At 33.8% G+C, this 18,913-nt stretch overlaps 2 protein-coding genes across 9 annotated transcripts; one reads left to right on the plus strand and one right to left on the minus strand.

Moving 5' to 3' along the window:
• Positions 1-2,735: 2,735 nt before the first annotated feature.
• LOC121992438 (high mobility group B protein 6-like) lies at positions 2,736-4,430 on the minus strand. 8 transcript variants are annotated; one of them, XM_042546812.1, is made up of 7 exons: positions 4,279-4,430; positions 3,937-4,185; positions 3,828-3,851; positions 3,662-3,766; positions 3,361-3,580; positions 3,183-3,287; positions 2,736-2,962 (listed from the first exon to the last, which is right to left on the minus strand). In XM_042546812.1, the coding sequence occupies exons 2-5, from the start codon at positions 4,111-4,113 to the stop codon at positions 3,476-3,478; spliced, it is 411 nt and encodes a 136-aa protein (XP_042402746.1). In that variant the 5' UTR covers positions 4,114-4,185; positions 4,279-4,430; the 3' UTR covers positions 2,736-2,962; positions 3,183-3,287; positions 3,361-3,475. The 8 variants fall into 8 exon arrangements, 7 of the variants coding, with proteins under 7 accessions (XP_042402746.1, XP_042402747.1, XP_042402750.1 ...); XM_042546813.1 differs by having other exon boundaries at positions 3,937-4,132; positions 4,279-4,428; XM_042546816.1 differs by having other exon boundaries at positions 3,361-3,426; positions 3,505-3,580; positions 3,937-4,405.
• Positions 4,431-12,486: 8,056 nt separating this feature from the next.
• Positions 12,487-18,720, plus strand: LOC121992439 (ras-related protein RABH1e-like). Its single transcript, XM_042546818.1, has 6 exons — positions 12,487-12,797; positions 13,122-13,192; positions 13,986-14,074; positions 17,738-17,849; positions 18,070-18,160; positions 18,240-18,720. Exons 1-6 carry the CDS (start codon positions 12,522-12,524, stop codon positions 18,381-18,383), a joined length of 783 nt encoding a protein of 260 aa, XP_042402752.1. The 5' UTR covers positions 12,487-12,521; the 3' UTR covers positions 18,384-18,720.
• Positions 18,721-18,913: the final 193 nt, after the last annotated feature.

Raw genomic sequence — 18,913 nt, forward strand, 5'->3', positions numbered from 1 at the left:
AGATTAGATTATTCAAAAACCAAAATTAACCATTAAAAAAGTGTCCCAGGTTTTGAATTTAAATTTTACAAATATTTATAATTACAAAAATATATATTATATTGATTTGTTTATATTAGCGTGATGGTGGAGCAATAATGGTGAAGATACCTCACACCTTTAAAAAAAATTGTAATAAAAGTTCTAAGTCAAACATGCTCGTCTTCGGAATGTGGAAGAAATTGGAGTACATAGTCTCTTATATACACAAAATTTCATAATCGCTTGGCTATCAAAAAATTGTACAAATTAGTTTATACTCACTACAATATGCGGCTTACGATACAAAACATGATGTGTAGAAAAGAAATGATGATTTTTATAGTTTGATAAATCTCAATCACATTTTTCATGATGATAACATCTTAAATGAAAGGATAAGAGACAATGACTTGGCAGATCTAGAAGATGATTTGGCTTGGTTAGATCAAGCACTTCAAGATGTTGAAGTACATAGTACAATTACAAACATTCAAAATCATTAAGAAAGAAGAAGAATGTAGAAAAGTTAACACAATTGAAAGAAAAAGGAGTTTATCAAGAGATGATATTGAAAATAGTGATGAAAGTAATGACAATGATGATTCAAATGATGGAAATAATCAACAGTCATGGTGAACATTATGGTCATCAAAGTCATCAAGAGGATCAGTATGAACATGACGTAGGTATGACATGGGCATGGTCATGAAAAGTATTATGTAACACAAGATACTAATCATGGGTATTGGTCTGGAATTGAGGGATAATGTCACTTTTTGACAAGTTTATCAGAATCTCCTAATGTCGATGATAAAGAACATTTGATTGGAAGTTCATGATAGTATATGGATGTCGAAGAACATATGAAATATCTAATTTTGAGAGGGAATCAATGAATTCAAGTAAGAGATGATTATAGATCAAAAAGTTATAATTGGGAGTCTTAAGATATTTGGCATGGTCTAATTGGATATCAATCAGATGGATATGAATACTATGGTAGCAATTAATAACCCATACGTGATTCATTTGATAGATCATCTGATTATTCACCATCTTATACAAGTGGAATTAGACATCATGGATTTGAGGGTTATTTTGATAATGCGCAGAATGTAATTCCTGATTATTCGACATCTCTTGGGAGCAATATTGGACATCATGGTTGTGATTGTGAATCGCAAGTGCTACTGGCAATTTTGTTGGGTATCAAGATTTTGGATATTATAATGGTCATGATTGAATATTATTACAAAGTCAATCATCTAATTCTGAACATCTTTCATCAACTCATTCAAATAAATATCCACATTGCCAATTTAATACTAATTTAGATCCATTTAATCAATATGATACTTAAGGAGAATATAATGAAAATTTGGTCCCTCTTCATCACTTTTCATGGTATAAAGTTGATAAAGTTTAATTTTCATTGTATTTTTCACATTATATTATTATTGTATGATAATTATGACTAATGTATTAATTTTCTATGACTTGATATATTTATAATTTACACATTTATTTAATTTTTTTACTAATTTTCTATTTTTTTTATAAATTCATGTCATGACCATTCTATGAAATGATGGAAATGGAATGGTAGAGTCTGTAATGACCACTATAACTGTTTTTGCAAACCCTATTGCAATAATTAATACAACCTATTAATTATACCTCAATGTTGTAAGGTATATGCATTGAATATCCATTAGAGATTATTCCTATAATGTTTTTTAAAAATATAATTTATGTGTCTAATTAACCAAGTTAGTTGGTCTACATGTTATGACATACACTACAAAAAAATTGCTTTTTAGGGACAAATTTTGAGATGAATTTCTTAAAAAAATTCGTTGCAAAATATTTTGCGACGAATTTTGGGACGAATTTATATTCGTCCCAAAAATAGCGTTGCGAAATTTTGGCAACAAATACATAATTTTCGTTGGAAATTTTTGCGACAAATTTCAATTTTCGTCGCAGAATTCATTGCAAATCTGCAACGAACATTAATTCGTTGCAAATTTCATAATTTTATATCTGCGACAAACAAATATTTTCGTCCCAAATTTGCAACGAAAATTTTTCGTGGCAAAAAACGTTACATAATTACAAATAAATACCGGCCAAAAAATCCAATTTTCTGCATAAATTTGCGACAAAAACAAGGATTCGTTGCAAATCTGCAACGAATCTGAATTCGTTGCAAATTTGCAACGAATCTGGATTCGTCGCAAATTTGCAACGAATCTGAATTCTTCGCAGATTTGCGACAAATTTAGATTTGTGACAAATTTAGATTTGTCCCAAAAAAATGTCCCTTTAATCATGACTTTACAAATTTGCGACGAATCTAGATTTGTCCCAAAAGTTGTTCCTAATTTGCGATGAAAAGCTAAATTTTGTCATAAATCTGCGACGAATTTTGGAACGAACGTGATTCATCGCAAAAGTTATTTCTTTAATTTGCGACAAAAAAATAATTTTTGTCCCAAATCTGGGACGAATTTTGGGATGAATTCATAATATAAATTTGCGACAAAAATTGATTTGTCGCAAAATTTGTCCCAAAAGAAAAAAAAAAATCCAAAATGTTTCTTGATTTTTCTGTTATCCTGTTTACATATTACACTTACAATATCTTCAACAAATTATATCCAATACATCCATATCCAACATCCAAAAAAATCATCCCAAAACTAAACACATCATATCCAACACATCCATATATCTTATATCCAAACAAATCATCCCAAAACTAGCACATCATATTCATATATACAAATAACCAAAATCCAAACAAGTTCAACAAATCATAATATCCAAACATGAAAGTTCTATCATAATCCAAACAACAAATGCAACAAGGCATCCAAAGGAAAATAAAATACATATCGTCACGTCTCAGGAGCTTCGATCGCCTTCCGTGCTTCTTTTCCTGCGTCAAATTACAAACAAACAATAAGTAACATTTATAACTAAAAAGAAGTAACATTTATAACTAAAAAGATGTATCAAACGTATTAATGATATCTGTATTTAACATTTACATGCATCCTATTTCAAATATTGATATGATCGCTTCCCAATAGAATTGTGAAATTCAACAACAACAAAAAAAAAAATGCAAATAATGCAAATGACAGAAACCAACTAACCTTGATCATGCTATCTGTTTTCTCCTTCTTCTTAAGCAGCTGAAGGGCTTCTTTCTTCCGGATTTTGATGTGCTCCTCCTCTTCCTTCTCTAAAGTAGTAGCTTCCTGATTCACACACACTGAATTAGCATTTTTTTTAAACATCAATTCACTTTTAAGCTCAATCTCAGTTTCATACCTCAATCTTCTTTTGCTTATAAAGTTTAATTTCTTGGTTGTAATTTTCCTTCAGAGTCTTAGCAATCTGAGAAATTTGACATATGCTTGAGAACAGAGAGAAACATAAAAATTATTCAAATTGAAGATGCACACGAAAATATTCCATTTTGCTCCTCCTCATAGGGAGCTTTCTGCTCTTCTGCCATGTTCTTCCACTCCTCTCCTGCTATCTTTGAGATCTGAGGTAGGCACGCGCCATAGTATTAACAATAAGCCACCTAAGAATTCCAGCAACATATTGGGTTTTCTAAACTTCATACCTCAAGGATGGTTTCCTTCTCTTGTAGCAGAGCTTCACGGCGTTCTTTCGAGAACAAGAAGAAAGCTGACATCGGATGTTTTGCTTCAAAGCATCCTTCTCTTTCCTAAACCAAAGATATACTGCATCAGTTTGGAAACCAAAATTTGATCTATACATTACCTTACTTTCTTGCCCTCTTTTTCAACTTCCTGTTTAGATAATCGAACCACAATAAGAACAGTATGGGTTTGGTTGATAAAAAGACTGGATGTTATGTTAAACTAATTTATTCACCTGTTGAAACTGCAAATATTGTTCCAGCAACTCCATGGCGGTCTTCTGCATCTGCTCTTTTTCCAGTAGCTTCATTGCTTCTTTCTCTCGATTCTCTTGCTTGACGACTTCCTGGTAGGCCTCCTTCTTCTTTCGTCGCCAAGGCCACCAGCGGCCATCGAGGCCCGATAGCGGCATATAGGAGGCCAGAAGATGCCTTTAATGGTCGGCAGAGGGCCAGCAAGGCATTACTCCGACAACCCACGCGTGCTGTGCAAGAAAAGCCGGCGCGACCCAGTAGCGGCCGCCGCCTTACGCCCTAGTAAGCTTGGGAAAAAAGAGAGGGGAAGAAATGCACTTTACCTGCTGGAGATCGCGACCGGAAAAGGATGCAGATGGTTGCGCTGCCGCCGCCAACAAGTTGATGGAGAAGAGGAGAAAAAGAATTAGGGCAGAGTAGTAGCGATCGGGAAATATTGCGACGCATTTATTTTGATTTTTGAGAATTTTAAATTTTGTGACGAACTTAACAATTTGTCCCAAATTTGGGACGAACTTCCTGGTTCGTCCCAAATTAAGAATGAATTCTAAAATTTGTCCCAAATTTAATTTTTTATTTTTTTATGTGATACTTTAAAAAATTAAAAGATGATCCTAGAGAGTTCGGAATGATACGAAACAAGTTTCTATGGGTACGTATCATTGTCCTGATATTACTAGAGGGCTCAAACAAAATTTTTAACTAATACACCGATGTTTATAAATTTTTAGAACAAGATTTTAATATTTATTACTAGTTTAAAGAATAAAAATTATAAACATCTGTGTATTGGTTAAAAATTTTATTTGAGTCCACTAGTAATATCAGGACAATGATACGAACTCATAGAAACTTGTTTCGTGTCATTCCGAGCTCTCTAGAGTCATCTTCCAATTTTTAAAAGATTAACCTAAAAAACATATTTTTGCGACAAACATGAAATTCGTCCCAAATTAGGGACGAACTCTGATTTGGGACGAATTTCAAGTTTGTCGCAAAAGTTAATTTTTTCAAAAATCAAAATAAATGCGTATAAAATACGGAAGATGGACCTAGAGAGCTCGGAATCACATGAAACAAGTTTTTATGGGTTCGTATCGATCTCCTGATTACAATGATGACCTCAAATATTTTTTTTACACAATATATTTAGGTGGGTGATTTATGGATATCAAAACCACCTAATCATTTTCAAACTCTAACTCTTTTTCACCACGTCTTAAAGTTTATAGAGTCCATCTAATTATTATTACGATTAAAAAATTTTATTAGTTATTTGAGTCCATCATTGTGATCAGGAGATCGATACGAACCCATAGAAACTTGTTTCATGTGATTCTGAGCTCTCTAAGCCCATCTTCCGTATTTTACACACATTTATTTTGATTTTTGAAAAAATTAATTTTTGCGACAAACTTGAAATTCGTCCCAAATCAGGGACGAACTCAGAAATTCGTCCCTAATTTGGGACGAATTTCCAAGTTCGTCCCTAAAATCTATTTCTTAGGTTAAACTTTTAAAAATTGGAAGATGGCCCTAGCGATCTCGGAATGACACGAAACGAATTTCTTTAGATTCGTATCTTTCTCCTGATCTCATTGATGGAGTCAAACATAAATTTTAACAAATATACTGACGATTATAAATTTTTTACCCCGAACGAGTAATAAATATTTAATTCTTGTTGCAAAAATTTATTAACATCAGTGTATTGATTAAAACTTATATTTGGCTCCATTAATAGGATCACGAGATCGATACGAACTCATAGAAACTTATTTCGTGTCATTCCGAGTTCTCTAGGGTCATCTTCCAATTTCTAAAAGTTTAACTTAAATAAATAAATTTTTGCGACAAACTTGAAATTCGTCCCAAATTAGGGACGAATTTCAAGTTTGTCGCAAAAGTTAATTTTTTTCAAAAATCAAAATAAATGTGTATAAAATACGGAAGATGGACCTAGAGATCTCGGAATCACATGAAACAAGTTTCTATTTGTTCGTATCAATCTCCTGATCACAATGATGACATTAAATATTTTTTTCACACAATATATTTAAGTGAGTGATTTATGAATATCAAAACCACCTAATCATTTTCAAACTCTAACTCTTTTTCACCAAGTCTTAAGGTTTATAGAGTCCATCTAATTATTATTACGATTAAAAAATTTTATTAGTTATTTGAGGCCATCATTGTGATCAGGAGATCGATACGAACCCATAGGAACTTGTTGCATGTGATTCCGAGCTCTCTAGGCCCATTTTTTATATTTTATAAGCATTTATTTTGATTTTTGAAAAAAATAATTTTTGCGACAAACTTGAAATTCGTCCCAAATCAGGGACGAACTCAGAAATTCGTCCCTAATTTGGGACGAATTTCCAAGTTCGTCCCTAAAATCTATTTCTTAAGTTAAACTTTTGAAAATTGGAAGATGACCCTAGCGATCTCGGAATGACACGAAACAAATTTCTTTGGGTTCATATTTTTTTGTTGATCTCATTAATGGGGTCAAACATAATTTTTAACAAATATACTGACGATTATAAATTTTTTACCCCGAACGAGTAATAAATATTTGATTTTTGTTACAAAAATTTATTAACATCAGTGTATTGATTAAAAATTATGTTTGGGCCCATTAGTAAGATTACGAGATCGATACGAACTTATAGAAATTTGTTTTGTGTCATTCCGAGTTCTCTAGGGTCATCTTCCAATTTTTAAAAGATTAACCTAAAAAACATATTTTTGCGACAAACTTGAAATTCGTCCCAAATCAGGGACGAACTTCTGAGTTCGTCCCTGATTTGGGACGAATTTCAAGTTTGTCGCAAAAGTTAATTTTTTCAAAAATCAAAATAAATGCGTATAAAATATGGAAGATGGACCTAGAGAGCACAGAATCACATGAAACAAATTTCTATAGGTTCGTATCAATCTCCTGATTACAATGATGGCCTCAAATATTTTTTTCACACAATATATTTAGGTGAGTGATTTATGGATATCAAAACCACCTAATCATTTTCAAACTCTAACTCTTTTTCACCAAGTCTTAAGGTTTATAGAGTCCATCTAATTATTATTACGATTAAAAATTTTTATTAGTTATTTGAGGCCATCATTGTGATCAAAAGATCGATACGAACACATAGAAACTTGTTTCATGTGATTCCGAGCTATCTAAGCCCATCTTCCGTATTTTATACGCATTTATTTTGATTTTTGAAAAAATTAATTTTTGCGACAAACTTGAAATTCGTCCCAAATCAGGGACGAACTCAGAAATTCGTCCCTAATTTGGGACGAATTTCCAAGTTCGTCACTAAAATCTGTTTCTTAGGTTAAACTTTTAAAAATTGGAAGATGGCCCTAGCGATCTCGGAATGACACGAAACAAATTTCTTTGGGTTCGTATCTTTCTCCTGATCTCATTAATGGGGTCAAACATAATTTTTAACAAATATACTAACGATTATAAATTTTTTACCCCGAACAAGTAATATATATTTGATTCTTGTTGCAAAATTTTATTAACATCAATGTATTGATTAAAAATTATGTTTGGGCACATTAGAAAGATCATGAGTTCGATACGAATTCATAAAAACTTGTTTCGTGTCATTCCGAGTTCTCTAGGGCCATCTTCCAATTTTTTAAAGTTTAACCTAAAAAAACAGATTTTTGCGACAAACTTGAAATTCGTCCCAAATTAGGGACGAACTTCTGAGTTCGTCCCTGATTTGGGACGAATTTCAAGTTTGTCGCAAAAGTTATTTTTTTCAAAAATCAAAATAAATGTGTATAAAATACAGAAGATGGACCTAGAGTGCTCGGAATCACATGAAACAAATTTCTATGAGTTCGTATCGAACTCATGATTACAATGATGACCTCAAATATTTTTTTCACACAATATATTTAGGTGAGTGATTTATGAATATCAAAACCACCTAATTATTTTCAAACTCTAACTCTTTTTCACCAAGTCTTAAGGTTTATAGAGTCCATCTAATTATTATTACGATTAAAAAATTTTATTAGTTATTTGAGGTCATCATTGTGATCAGGAGATCGATACGAACCCATAGGAATTTGTTTCATGTGATTCTGAGCTCTCTAGACCCATCTTCTGTATTTTATACGCATTTATTTTGATTTTAGAAAAAAATAAATTTTGCGACAAACTTGAAATTCGTCCCAAATCAGGGACGAACTCAGAAGTTCGTCCCTGATTTGGGACGAATTTCCAAGTTCGTCCCTAAAATCTCTTTCTTAGGTTAAACTTTTAAAAATTGGAAGATGACCCTAGCGATCTCGGAATGACACGAAATAAATTTCTTTGGGTTCATATCTTTCTCCTGATCTCATTAAATGGGTCAAACATAATTTTTAACAAATATACTGATGATTATAAATTTTTTACCCCGAACAAGTTATAAATATTTTATTCTTGTTGCAAAATTTTATTAACATCCGTGTATTGATTAAAAATTATGTTTGGGCTCATTAGTAAGATCACGAGATCGATACGAACTCATAGAAACTTATTTCGTGTCATTCCGATTTCTCTAGGGTCATCTTCTAATTTTTAAAAGTTTAACCTAAAAAAATAGATTTTTGCGACAAACTTGAAATTCGTCCCAAATTAGGGACGAACTCAGAAGTTCGTCCCTAATTTGGGACGAATTTCAAGTTTGTCGCAAAAATTAATTTTTTCATAAATCAAAATAAATGCGTATAAAATAGGAAGATGGACCTAGAGAGCTCGGAATCACATTAAACAAATTTCTATGGGTTCGTATCGATCTCCTGATCACAATGATGGCCTCAAATATTGTTTTCCACACAATATATTTAGGTGAGTGATTTTTTGGATATCAAAACCACCTAATCATTTTCAAACTCTAACTCTTTTTCACCAAGTCTTAAGGTTTATAGCGTCCATCTAATTATTATTACGATTAAAAAATTTTATTAGTTATTTGAGGCCATCATTATGATCAGGAGATCGATACGAATCCATAGGAACTTGTTTCATGTGATTCCGAGCTTTCTAGGTCCATCTTCCGTATTTTATATGCATTTATTTTATTTTCACAAAAAATTAATTTTTGCGACAAACTTGAAATTCGTCCCAAATCAGGGACGAACTCAGAAGTTCGTCCCTGATTTGGGACGAATTTCCAAGTTCGTCCCTAAAATATGTTTTTTAGGTTAAACTTTTAAAAATTGAAAGATGGCCCTAGCGAGCTCGGAATGACACGAAACAAATTTTTTTAGGTTTGTATATTTCTCCTTATCTTATTACTCATCTCAAACAAAATTTTTAACCAATACACCAATGTTTATAAATTTTTGGAACAAGATTTTAATATTTATTACTCGTTCGTCATAAAATTTTTTTAAACATCTGTATATTGGTTAAAAATTTTGTTTGAGCCCACTATTAATATCAGGACAATGGTACGAACCCATAGAAACTTATTTCGTGTCATTCCGAGCTCTCTAGGGTCATCTTCCAAAATTTTAAAGTATCACTTAATAAATATAAATTTTGCGACGAACTCAGGAATTCGTCCCTAATTTGCGACGAAATTGGCAACGAATATATATTCATCGCCAATTTGCGATGAAACCAAAGATTTGTTGCAAAAATTTATCTGTTTATCTTTGCTTCTGCGATGAACAATTTTTTTCGTCGCAAATTTTATAAATTTTCCAACGAAATTTATTTTTCGACGCTGATTGGCAACGAATTTTGCGACGAAAATAAATTTATTGCAAATTTGCGACGAATTTCTTTCGTTTCTATTTTCGTTGCTAATTTGCGATGAATTAGGTTTTCGTTGCAAAATTAGTCGCAAATTTGCAACGAATATTATTCGTCCCAAATTTTCGTCCCCAAATTGTAATTTTTTTTGTAGTGATAGACGGTCAAAATTAAATTTAATTATTTATAAAATACCACAAATTGGATGTTCTATTTTTAGAAAAACAAAAAATTAAAAGAAATTAGGTTCATGCTCACTCCAATATGCAATTAAGTTTTATATTTTAAGGAAGTTATGGAAACACATTCTAAGTATAGTAAAATTTATTGATGTTAAAATAATAAATAAATTTGTTTTTTAGCTCAACGTTATATATTTTTTATTTCACAGGGTAAATTTGCACAAATTAATACATTACTATATCAACCCTAAATATATATATTTTTAGTTATTTTATTACATAGGAAAAGAATTGAGAGAACAAAATATATTATACAATCTGATTCCTCAATAAATATAATGGAGTAAATCTTACTTTTATGATATATTTTAAAATTAACTATAATTAATTAATTAATTCTATTATTTTATGCATGTGCAAGTTAATATCTAGTCTTTTAAATATATATATAATAATTCATCATTTTTTAATATCTTAAAATCGAGTTTCTAATATTTTATGCATGTTTTTAGTTGACCCAGTATTCTGCTTACACGGTTTAATAGATCTATAAAAAAATTTCATTCGTCACCAAGGGCACAACTAGATGGGGATTGGAGGGTGTGACCGCCCCCGAATTTCCTTTTTTAAACTAATACTATACTTCACTATCATTTTGATTAATTAATTCACCACGGTTCATAGAGCTAAAATTGACTATATATTTAAAAAGCCGCCGATCTAAGATATCAATTGATATTATTTTTATCCGAAAATATTATAATTTAGAATATTAAGTATTAAAATTTTAAAATAAAATATATAATAATAAATAGATGAACTAAATCGTAGCATATGAAGTGAGAGTGTTAAATTAAAATTAGATAGAATTTGAACTAAATTCAACGAGTAGGCACAGAGATAAAGATTACATTAGTTCAAACCGACGGAATTGATTTGGTCAAGTTATGGTATAACCAAGTTGAAGGTTTAAACAAGTTCGATCGGTTTAAAACGAATTTAAGTATTTTCCCTTTTTTTTCTCCCTTTTCTCCCAACACACACTGTAGCCCCCGCAATGTCGTACCCCACCACCATGCCCTTGCCCATCCCTAATTTTCCCCTTCCTCTTCCACATTTCCTTCTACGATGACAGTAAACTTGTAGTTTTTTCCTCTCGTATTCTCAAACAAGCTTTCTTTTCTTCTCCTTTCTCTTCTCTAACAAGCAAGAAAAGAAACACTGGCTATTGTCCTCTTCCAGCAACAAGAGCAGTCCATGCTCGGCCCTCGCATCTTCTTCTTCTTCTTCTCATGTTTTGTAGAATTTTGTTAGCACCGCAAGAATAATCTTATTTTGCTTTGCCTTACTCTCTTTATGTCGTTATCAAATTCATCGAAACTAGTCAAGATTGCTAACAAAAAAGATAACATTTTCATCTTTTACTTTTTCCACTCTATTTTCTTTTTTGTTTTTTCCAAAAGCAAGAGTTTTTCTTTTACCTTTCCCGACAAACAATCCTTTATAAGTAGTTATTTTTCCTCTTTGTCAAATCACAATAATAGCAAAAAGGAGTAAGTTATTCATTTCTTCTTTCATGTTTCATTAATTTAAGGAGAATTGTAAAATATAAATTTTATTTTATTAGATTAATAATTAAGACAATTATTTAGATCAAAATAGAGGTTTCAAATGTAGAAATGTTAAATATTATGAGAAATCATAGATAAGCTTTGGATCGATAAATTATTTCAATTAGAACTAAGGTTAAATATTTTGTACTGTATTATTTTTTAATTTATTGAATTGGCCCTATCTGATTGAGAATCCTAACTATGTCACTGTAGATCATTAGAATAAACCAAGAAATACTCGTAGTGGACGATCCATTATTATGATAATTCGTCAAACTAAGAAAGTAAGCTTACCTTTTTAGCAAACCTGATTACACTTACTTTAAACTTTTCTCACAGTCTGTTTTTAATTTACGTGAAAGAAGATAAATTATAAGTTTAACTAATTAAGAGATGGGAAGAGTTTTTTTTGTTCCGAAGGAAGATGCCTATCAAAAATTGATCCATGCTCGTGTAGTAAATTCAGAAACCTTAGGGGGCGTTTGGTACGCGCGTTTTTCATTTTTATTTTCTAGAAAACGTGCGTTTTCTGAAAAATGATGTTTGGTTTGCGTTTTTCGCGCGCGTTTTCTAAAAAATTAGCTATCGTTTTTTAGAAAAACAGAGAATGACAAAAAGTCATTTTCTATTTTCTAAAAAACACACATTTTTTAAAAAATGAAAATGAAAATGGTGCAAACCAAACACACCTTTACCTTTGCTATTTTCTAAGTCGTCGATTGAGCCAAAGTCTTCAACCATAAAGCCCAATCAATTGCGCCACCGGAAACAAGTCAACGGGAGCAATCGAAAAGGATTTTGAAGGCGGATCACGTGAGTTCCACGTGACACAGTCGTGGAAATTCCCCGCCTCCACGTTCGGTTGAGTCGTCGGGTCGCGCGAGTAGCAATTGGCGGAAACATACGAAGCGCAATTCTCGTCCAACCAGCCAACGACACGCACGCACAATGCGAAGTTGATAGACGCGTCGTCTCCGGAGCGGTGGGTGTCGATGTCGCCCGTTACAGAACGAGGATGCTGCTTAAAAGTTGAAACCCTCCCTCGAAGAGTAGACGACCTCCTCCTCCTCCTCTTCCTCCTCCTTCTCCTTCTTCTTCTCTGTCTTCTCCTTCGTTCGCATCTGCAATCCGCCCTTCCAAAGCGAGGGAGAATGGCGATGGTATCGGCTCTAGCCAAGTACAAGTTGGTGTTCTTGGGAGATCAATCGGTGGGCAAAACTAGCATCATCACTCGCTTCATGTACGACAAATTCGATATCACGTATCAGGTCCAAGAAATCCTTCTTTTTTCCTCCTTATTTCCACTTCGTCGCATATTGGGGATTGCGTGTTTTATGCATATTACCGGTGGTGGCTTTTGAACTGGATTCGTGTTTGATTTGTTGCTGTCGTCAAAATTCAAATTGGTTTTGGGAAATTTTTTTATCTATAGATTGGGATTCTAAATGTTGTGCTTCATATATTTGGTGGTTTTCTGCTTCCAAATGGATATAGGATATTTTAGTGAATATTTGACTAAGGTTCTAATAGCTTTGTGCAAACCTTTCTCTAAACCTCTAGTTTCTTACCACGATGTTACTGAATGATGACAGGCAACCATTGGAATTGATTTTCTATCCAAAACAATGTACCTAGAAGACCGTACTGTGCGTCTTCAGCTCTGGTAATATGTTTGTCTCCTTTTTGTAACCTGCTGCAACCAATGATCCAATTGATCATATGACCATAATGTTTCTTCTTACAAGGATAATATTTATATATACATATGATTAAATTTTTTAGAATGGTATAGTTGTATCACAAATCTTGGCAGTTATAATGCACTCAGGATATTTGCTGGAATTTTCAAAGGTCAGATGGCATTTGTCCTTTCACTCCTTGTATTAGTTCCCTTTTTCCTAGTTTTTTTAGAGAAAAAAAAAAGAGCAAACATATTGATGGGATTATAAGGACAACACCCAACTGAAAGAATTTTCAGTGTTTTACTTATTAAAGGATGTTTACCTTTTTCATCTTGTTGCCTGCATTCTAAGTAGACATAGTAGTCGAGTGTTCCTCTACAATAAATAAAAGACAGTTGAACTCACTTCCCTCCCAATGCTAGGGAACAAATTTTCCAGTGATTTTCCCAGCCCTTTCTGTCAGCAGCTTGTCTTGTAGTTTTACGGATCAATCCATCAGTCTTCCTTGATAGAGTTCTTTTCTTCAAATAGGGGATTCCTTAGATTTCAAACATCTTAGGAAACTTCAGTATGTAGCTATTTGTGATCAAGAATAATTTCAAAATTTGTTATACAATGCAGAGTAGAATGTCTACTGTATCTGAATCTATGTCTGAATATATATTCAACTAGATATAGCTTCAGACATAAAACTGATGCACATATATCATGTTTTCCATCTCAAAACTTTTTTAGTATTTCATATTATTTAATCGTTCTAATTTAATACATCAGGGATACTGCTGGACAGGAGAGATTTAGAAGTCTTATTCCAAGCTACATTAGAGACTCTTCTGTTGCAATTATTGTTTATGATATATCTAGTAAGTAATTTATGTTCTGTTTGGTTTCATATTTTCTCAAGACTCTTGAAACTGATGTAGATTCCAAAGAAAAGATATGCTAGAATTTGAGCCAGTTTACATGGTAGATCTCATGATGTTGCCTTCCTCTCAATCAACGTTCCAAGTTGAGAACAATCTCAAACCTCAGTTGGCTAATCCTTTTACTGTCACTAATAGATAATGATTTCTTCTGTCCAATAATAATTATCAGGATCTGAGATAATCAATTTAAGTTAAACTAGAGAAAATTTTAAATTGCAATCATTGATTGCCTGGTGTCTTATTAAAGGAGCTCCCATGGTCGTGCATCCCATGCAGCAAGTCCTTGCAAGGTCATCATCTTCTTTAGCAAATATTCAGAACGTAAAGTTTCCCTAATGCCACTTAAATGAATATCATCGGTCAAAACAAGTTTTGTTTCTTGGACGCAATACATTACATGAGTGTGGATACATAAATAACAAGAGTACATGTCTTTTTTGTGGGCAGTCGAAGGTTGTTCGAACTCAAAAGATTATATTACAAGTAGCAAAAACAAAAATTACACCCCAAAAAACAATGATGTCAAAAAACCAACACTATGGTTAGGAAGCGTCCATGAGTTCACAAAAAGCACAGTAGCAGTGAGTGTATGCCTATGGTTATGTCAAAGCATGCCTTGTAAATGAGTGAATGAAGTGCAATCATGTTGAAGAGGTGTTTTACAAGAAAGCCACCTAGTAGCTCTTGATCCTATGTTGTTGGTTTTGAAGGTTGGGATTTCTTTTTCTTATGGAGAGACCACCTTGTAATTTATTTCCTCCTTGAAGCATCTGCATCAAAGCATCTAACATTGTTCTGGCTTGGTTTGTTTACATATGATCCATCATGGGTTTAAATGGCTGCATTTGTTAGCGAGCGGGGGTCAAGGCGGCAACACCCCTTGTGGGGTGAGGGGCCAGTGCCCCCGAAGCAAAATTCTTTTGAACACTCATTGTATGAGTTGCTGTCATGCCTAAGACCCCGCTACCCACAAAACTTTAGCCAAGACCGTTGGCCGAAATCATACTCATAATCATGTAAATCATAGTAAAAGCTCATGCAATTTCTATATCACATATAAAATCTACTACAACTTAGTATATGTCTTCGCAAGTGACTCTGATACCACTATAAGGAATTATAACACTAAACACGCCGAAAAGCGCAGCGAAAAACAAGTTCCTTCCAGAAGATCCATACGAAGGAAAACTACATACTAAGTTTTACATGAGAGGGTTATTTATACCTTTGCTGCGTGTCCTTCGCAATCTCGACAGCAACGTTTCTTTAGATGCGGATCTTAACACGATCAAGTGGTCGCGCCTTTATGGTATCCACACGAACAAGCCTCGTTTGTCTCACAAACTGACAAAGTGGAGAATGAAACAATCAAAGGTTGTGCTAACAACCCTTCTTGGAAGTTTCGGCCAAGTGAAGAGAGGAGGAGGAAGAAGAGCAAGAACACCAAAAATTCATCATGAAAATGAATCCAAAAGCCCCTTTTATAGATCATGAAATTGCCTTATGCCTTAATGTCAATTGCTTTAATTGACATTAATATTTGTCTTCATCCAATGAATCCAATGCATGAGCAATTCAAATTGTTCACTCTTCATCCAATGCATCCGATGCATGAGTAATTCAAATTGTACACTCCTCTTTCTTCATGAATTCAAATTCATAAAATCACTTAATGAGTCCAACTCATTAATCATCAATCCAATTGACTCAATGAGTCTAATTCGGACTCAATCTAATAGTTGGATCCAATTGAGTCTAACTCAATGAGTCCAATATGAATTAGACTTAATTCAATGATCCATCATATGAATCCATCTCCATTAACTTGTTCTTTGTGTGTGACTCAATAGGTTCTCGTAACGTTGGCAATGTCTCTAAAACTATTTTGGATACATAAACAATGAGTGACATCTAGTAAGGCATCATTGATACATAAACAAAAGTTTTTTTTGGATCCTGTCATTGGAACAGGAAACATGTCAATAGGAGCACAATAGCTAGTGAATCCTCTGTCAATAGTAGGAGGTGCCTTAGAAAACACTAACCATCTTCTTCCTAACATGTCTATTTGTTCTGCAAGCAAGGCAACCAGAGAAAAGATGTCTTCTTCGGGAGTTGCATCTCTGTCCTTTGCCTGCACATCCATACACATCATGCAAAAGCATGCTATCTAGGGGGAGATGGTGAATCACATCTTCCACTAGTTGAATATCCATGGTAATAGATGGTAACAAGATTTGCTAAGCTCCTTCTCAATGGCTTGTACATCTCTAATGAACAGAAAAATGAGATCTCTTTGCTGCCCCCATGTTGATTTTCTGAGTCTCTGAAAAACTTTAATGATCAGGATATCTGACTTATTGTTCTTGGTGTAGGTAACTTTACATTTTGCAGAGCATATGTAGGAGTAGAAAGGTGTAAGAAAAACTTTGTGATCTGAATGCATGACTTCTTGTGCCTATTGGAGTTGCATTGTGGTTGAAGGAAGGCCTAGGCCTAGGGGAGGGGTGTTAACACGTGTGGTTCTGTCAGTTGGATATGATAGTACTATAGTAGGATTGGTTAGCGTTTTCGAGCCTCACTAACAGAATGGCCAATGTGATCATCAATGTCCCTTCAAGTAAAATTATGATTTATAAAAACCCTTGGAACTCCTGTGTGTGACAGCGAGGATTGACAAAAACAAACATGGCAAAGGAGCTGACAATCTTGGTGACAACTGATAACAACTTCATGCCAAGAAAAATATTGGAGATCTCATGGAGAAATTTCTGTTTGAAGAGGTTGAATCATCACTACTTTCCAGATCAACACTACATGGGGAGTGTAGGATTCCATTATATGGTTGTAGATACTTTCATGAATGATTAATGCGAAAGATTAAAAAATGAGAAATTGTACTATAATTTACCTCTTCTGAAGCTTAGTACTGGAGGAAGCACCTTACCTTCTCCAAGTTGAGACGTCCTCAAACGATTGTCAGTTTTAAGTCATTGGCACTTGTTAATGTCAGTTAAAGAGTTCAAGAAGGAATCAGGATGATCGACTCATCCATAGTTTAAGGTTGGACTGGTTGTTCAATGGACAACAATTGGGGATGATGGGTGGCAGCACAGGCACTGATATTGTACGGTTGGTTGTGGATGAGAAGATACAAATATTGGACTTGTGGATAGAGTACTGGACTTGTGGACAGTGATGAAGTCTGAAAATGTGTTTGCCTCAGGGTGTCTGTGTTGCTGCTTCAGATCGTTTGAATATGCAGGATGATAGGATGCCAAGGTCATCTGCATGGTTTAAATTAACATTGCCTGTATCCTCATGATGGTTAAGCTGTCAATACCCAATAATAACTATTGTTCGGTTAGATGAGCAACCTTTAAGTGAAATTTGCAAGACTAATCTGGAGTTCTGTTGGTTAGGTACATTTAAATGGCTCCCCATCTTGTCTAGTTATACACAAAACATGTTGCAAAGCTATTATGTTGTTCTAACATATGCTGTGGACCAATATAAATTCATAAAAGCAATTGCATTATTATGTTGTTTTAAGAGATTTAGACTTCTGGTTTGCTAAACTCCATGCATGCCCTTTCTTAGATCGGCAATCATTCTTAAACACTTCAAGGTGGATTGAGGAAGTGCGAACAGAAAGAGGCAGTGATGTTATCATAGTTCTTGTTGGGAACAAGACAGACCTTATTGACAAAAGGTCGTTTCCTATGCTTGAATCTTTTATCCTTTTTAATGATAATTCTCTTTTTTTTCCCCCATTAACAAGTACTTCTTGATGATATTACCAAAAAGAAATTATGCTCCAAAATGATGCAAGCCTGCTTCGTCAGTAATATATTTTTGGAAAATTCCATCTTTTAATAAAAAACACATAAAGTCACTAAAATTTTGTCCCTTTGCTAACTTCTTTGCTGCAGACAAGTCTCAATGGAAGAAGGAGAAACGAAAGCTCGTGAGTCTGGAGTGATGTTTATCGAAACCAGCGCTAAGGCTGGATTCAACATCAAAGTAGGCACATCTTATTGCTTCAAATGCTCGAATTCTGTTTCCAGGATCCTAATTTCTCATTATTTGGATTCACTGACAGCCATTGTTCCGCAAAATTGCCGCTTCCCTCCCTGGGATGGAATCACTCACCTCCACCAAGCAGGAGGACATGGTTGATGTTAATTTGAAGACGACGACAACTTCAGCGCAGCCACAACAGCAATCGAGTGGATGTGCATGCTAGAGATCATTCTGAAGGTGTACCATCAGCATACGCTTGAAGATGATTCAACCAAATACTTTTTCAGATGAGAACCAGCCGTAGAGTTGTTGCACCCGATCTTCCATTTTAGAATGTATTGTTTGGCATTTGTTTGAGTTTGTCATTAGATGTCTGGTGTGCATAGTTAAGAGTTCCTTCCAATTCTTGTTTCCCTTAGTATTACAAGCATGCTTGCTGCTAGATTTAAATTACAAATGTTGATTTACTTGGCAATTTTTCCCCCTTTGTATAATGATGCACAATTCAAGTATATGTGAAAAATTAAAGGTGAGTTTAATCACTTGATAATCACAATTCAAAGTGGAGCTTGAACTTGGCTTTTATGAATAAAATATAATGTTCTATATGATAACACTTCTATTTTTTATGGGATCACTGTCTTTGATCCAAAAACCTGATTAAAGGTGACTCACCTATTGATGTTTTTGGGATGGTCTTATGAAGGATTTATAACTACAACATCTTAACTGTTTTGTAGTTGAATGTGTTCT

Source organism: Zingiber officinale, chromosome 6B (assembly GCF_018446385.1).
Source record: "Zingiber officinale cultivar Zhangliang chromosome 6B, Zo_v1.1, whole genome shotgun sequence".
Taxonomy (NCBI): domain Eukaryota; kingdom Viridiplantae; phylum Streptophyta; class Magnoliopsida; order Zingiberales; family Zingiberaceae; genus Zingiber; species Zingiber officinale.

Bases quoted from the DNA above. Each gene is read 5' to 3' on its own strand.
- LOC121992439 (XM_042546818.1), top strand. From the start codon at position 12,522: ATGTCGCCCGTTACAGAACGAGGATGCTGCTTAAAAGTTGAAACCCTC. The intron at 13,193-13,985 runs GTAATATGTTTG...TTAATACATCAG, and splicing joins ACTGTGCGTCTTCAGCTCTG to GGATACTGCTGGACAGGAGA. The intron at 18,161-18,239 runs GTAGGCACATCT...ATTCACTGACAG, and splicing joins AGGCTGGATTCAACATCAAA to CCATTGTTCCGCAAAATTGC.
- LOC121992438 (XM_042546812.1), bottom strand. From the start codon at position 4,113: ATGCCGCTATCGGGCCTCGATGGCCGCTGGTGGCCTTGGCGACGAAAG. The intron at 3,852-3,936 runs GTGAATAAATTA...TTATCTAAACAG, and splicing joins AATATTTGCAGTTTCAACAG to GAAGTTGAAAAAGAGGGCAA. The intron at 3,767-3,827 runs GTAAGGTAATGT...TCTTTGGTTTAG, and splicing joins TTGAAAAAGAGGGCAAGAAA to GAAAGAGAAGGATGCTTTGA.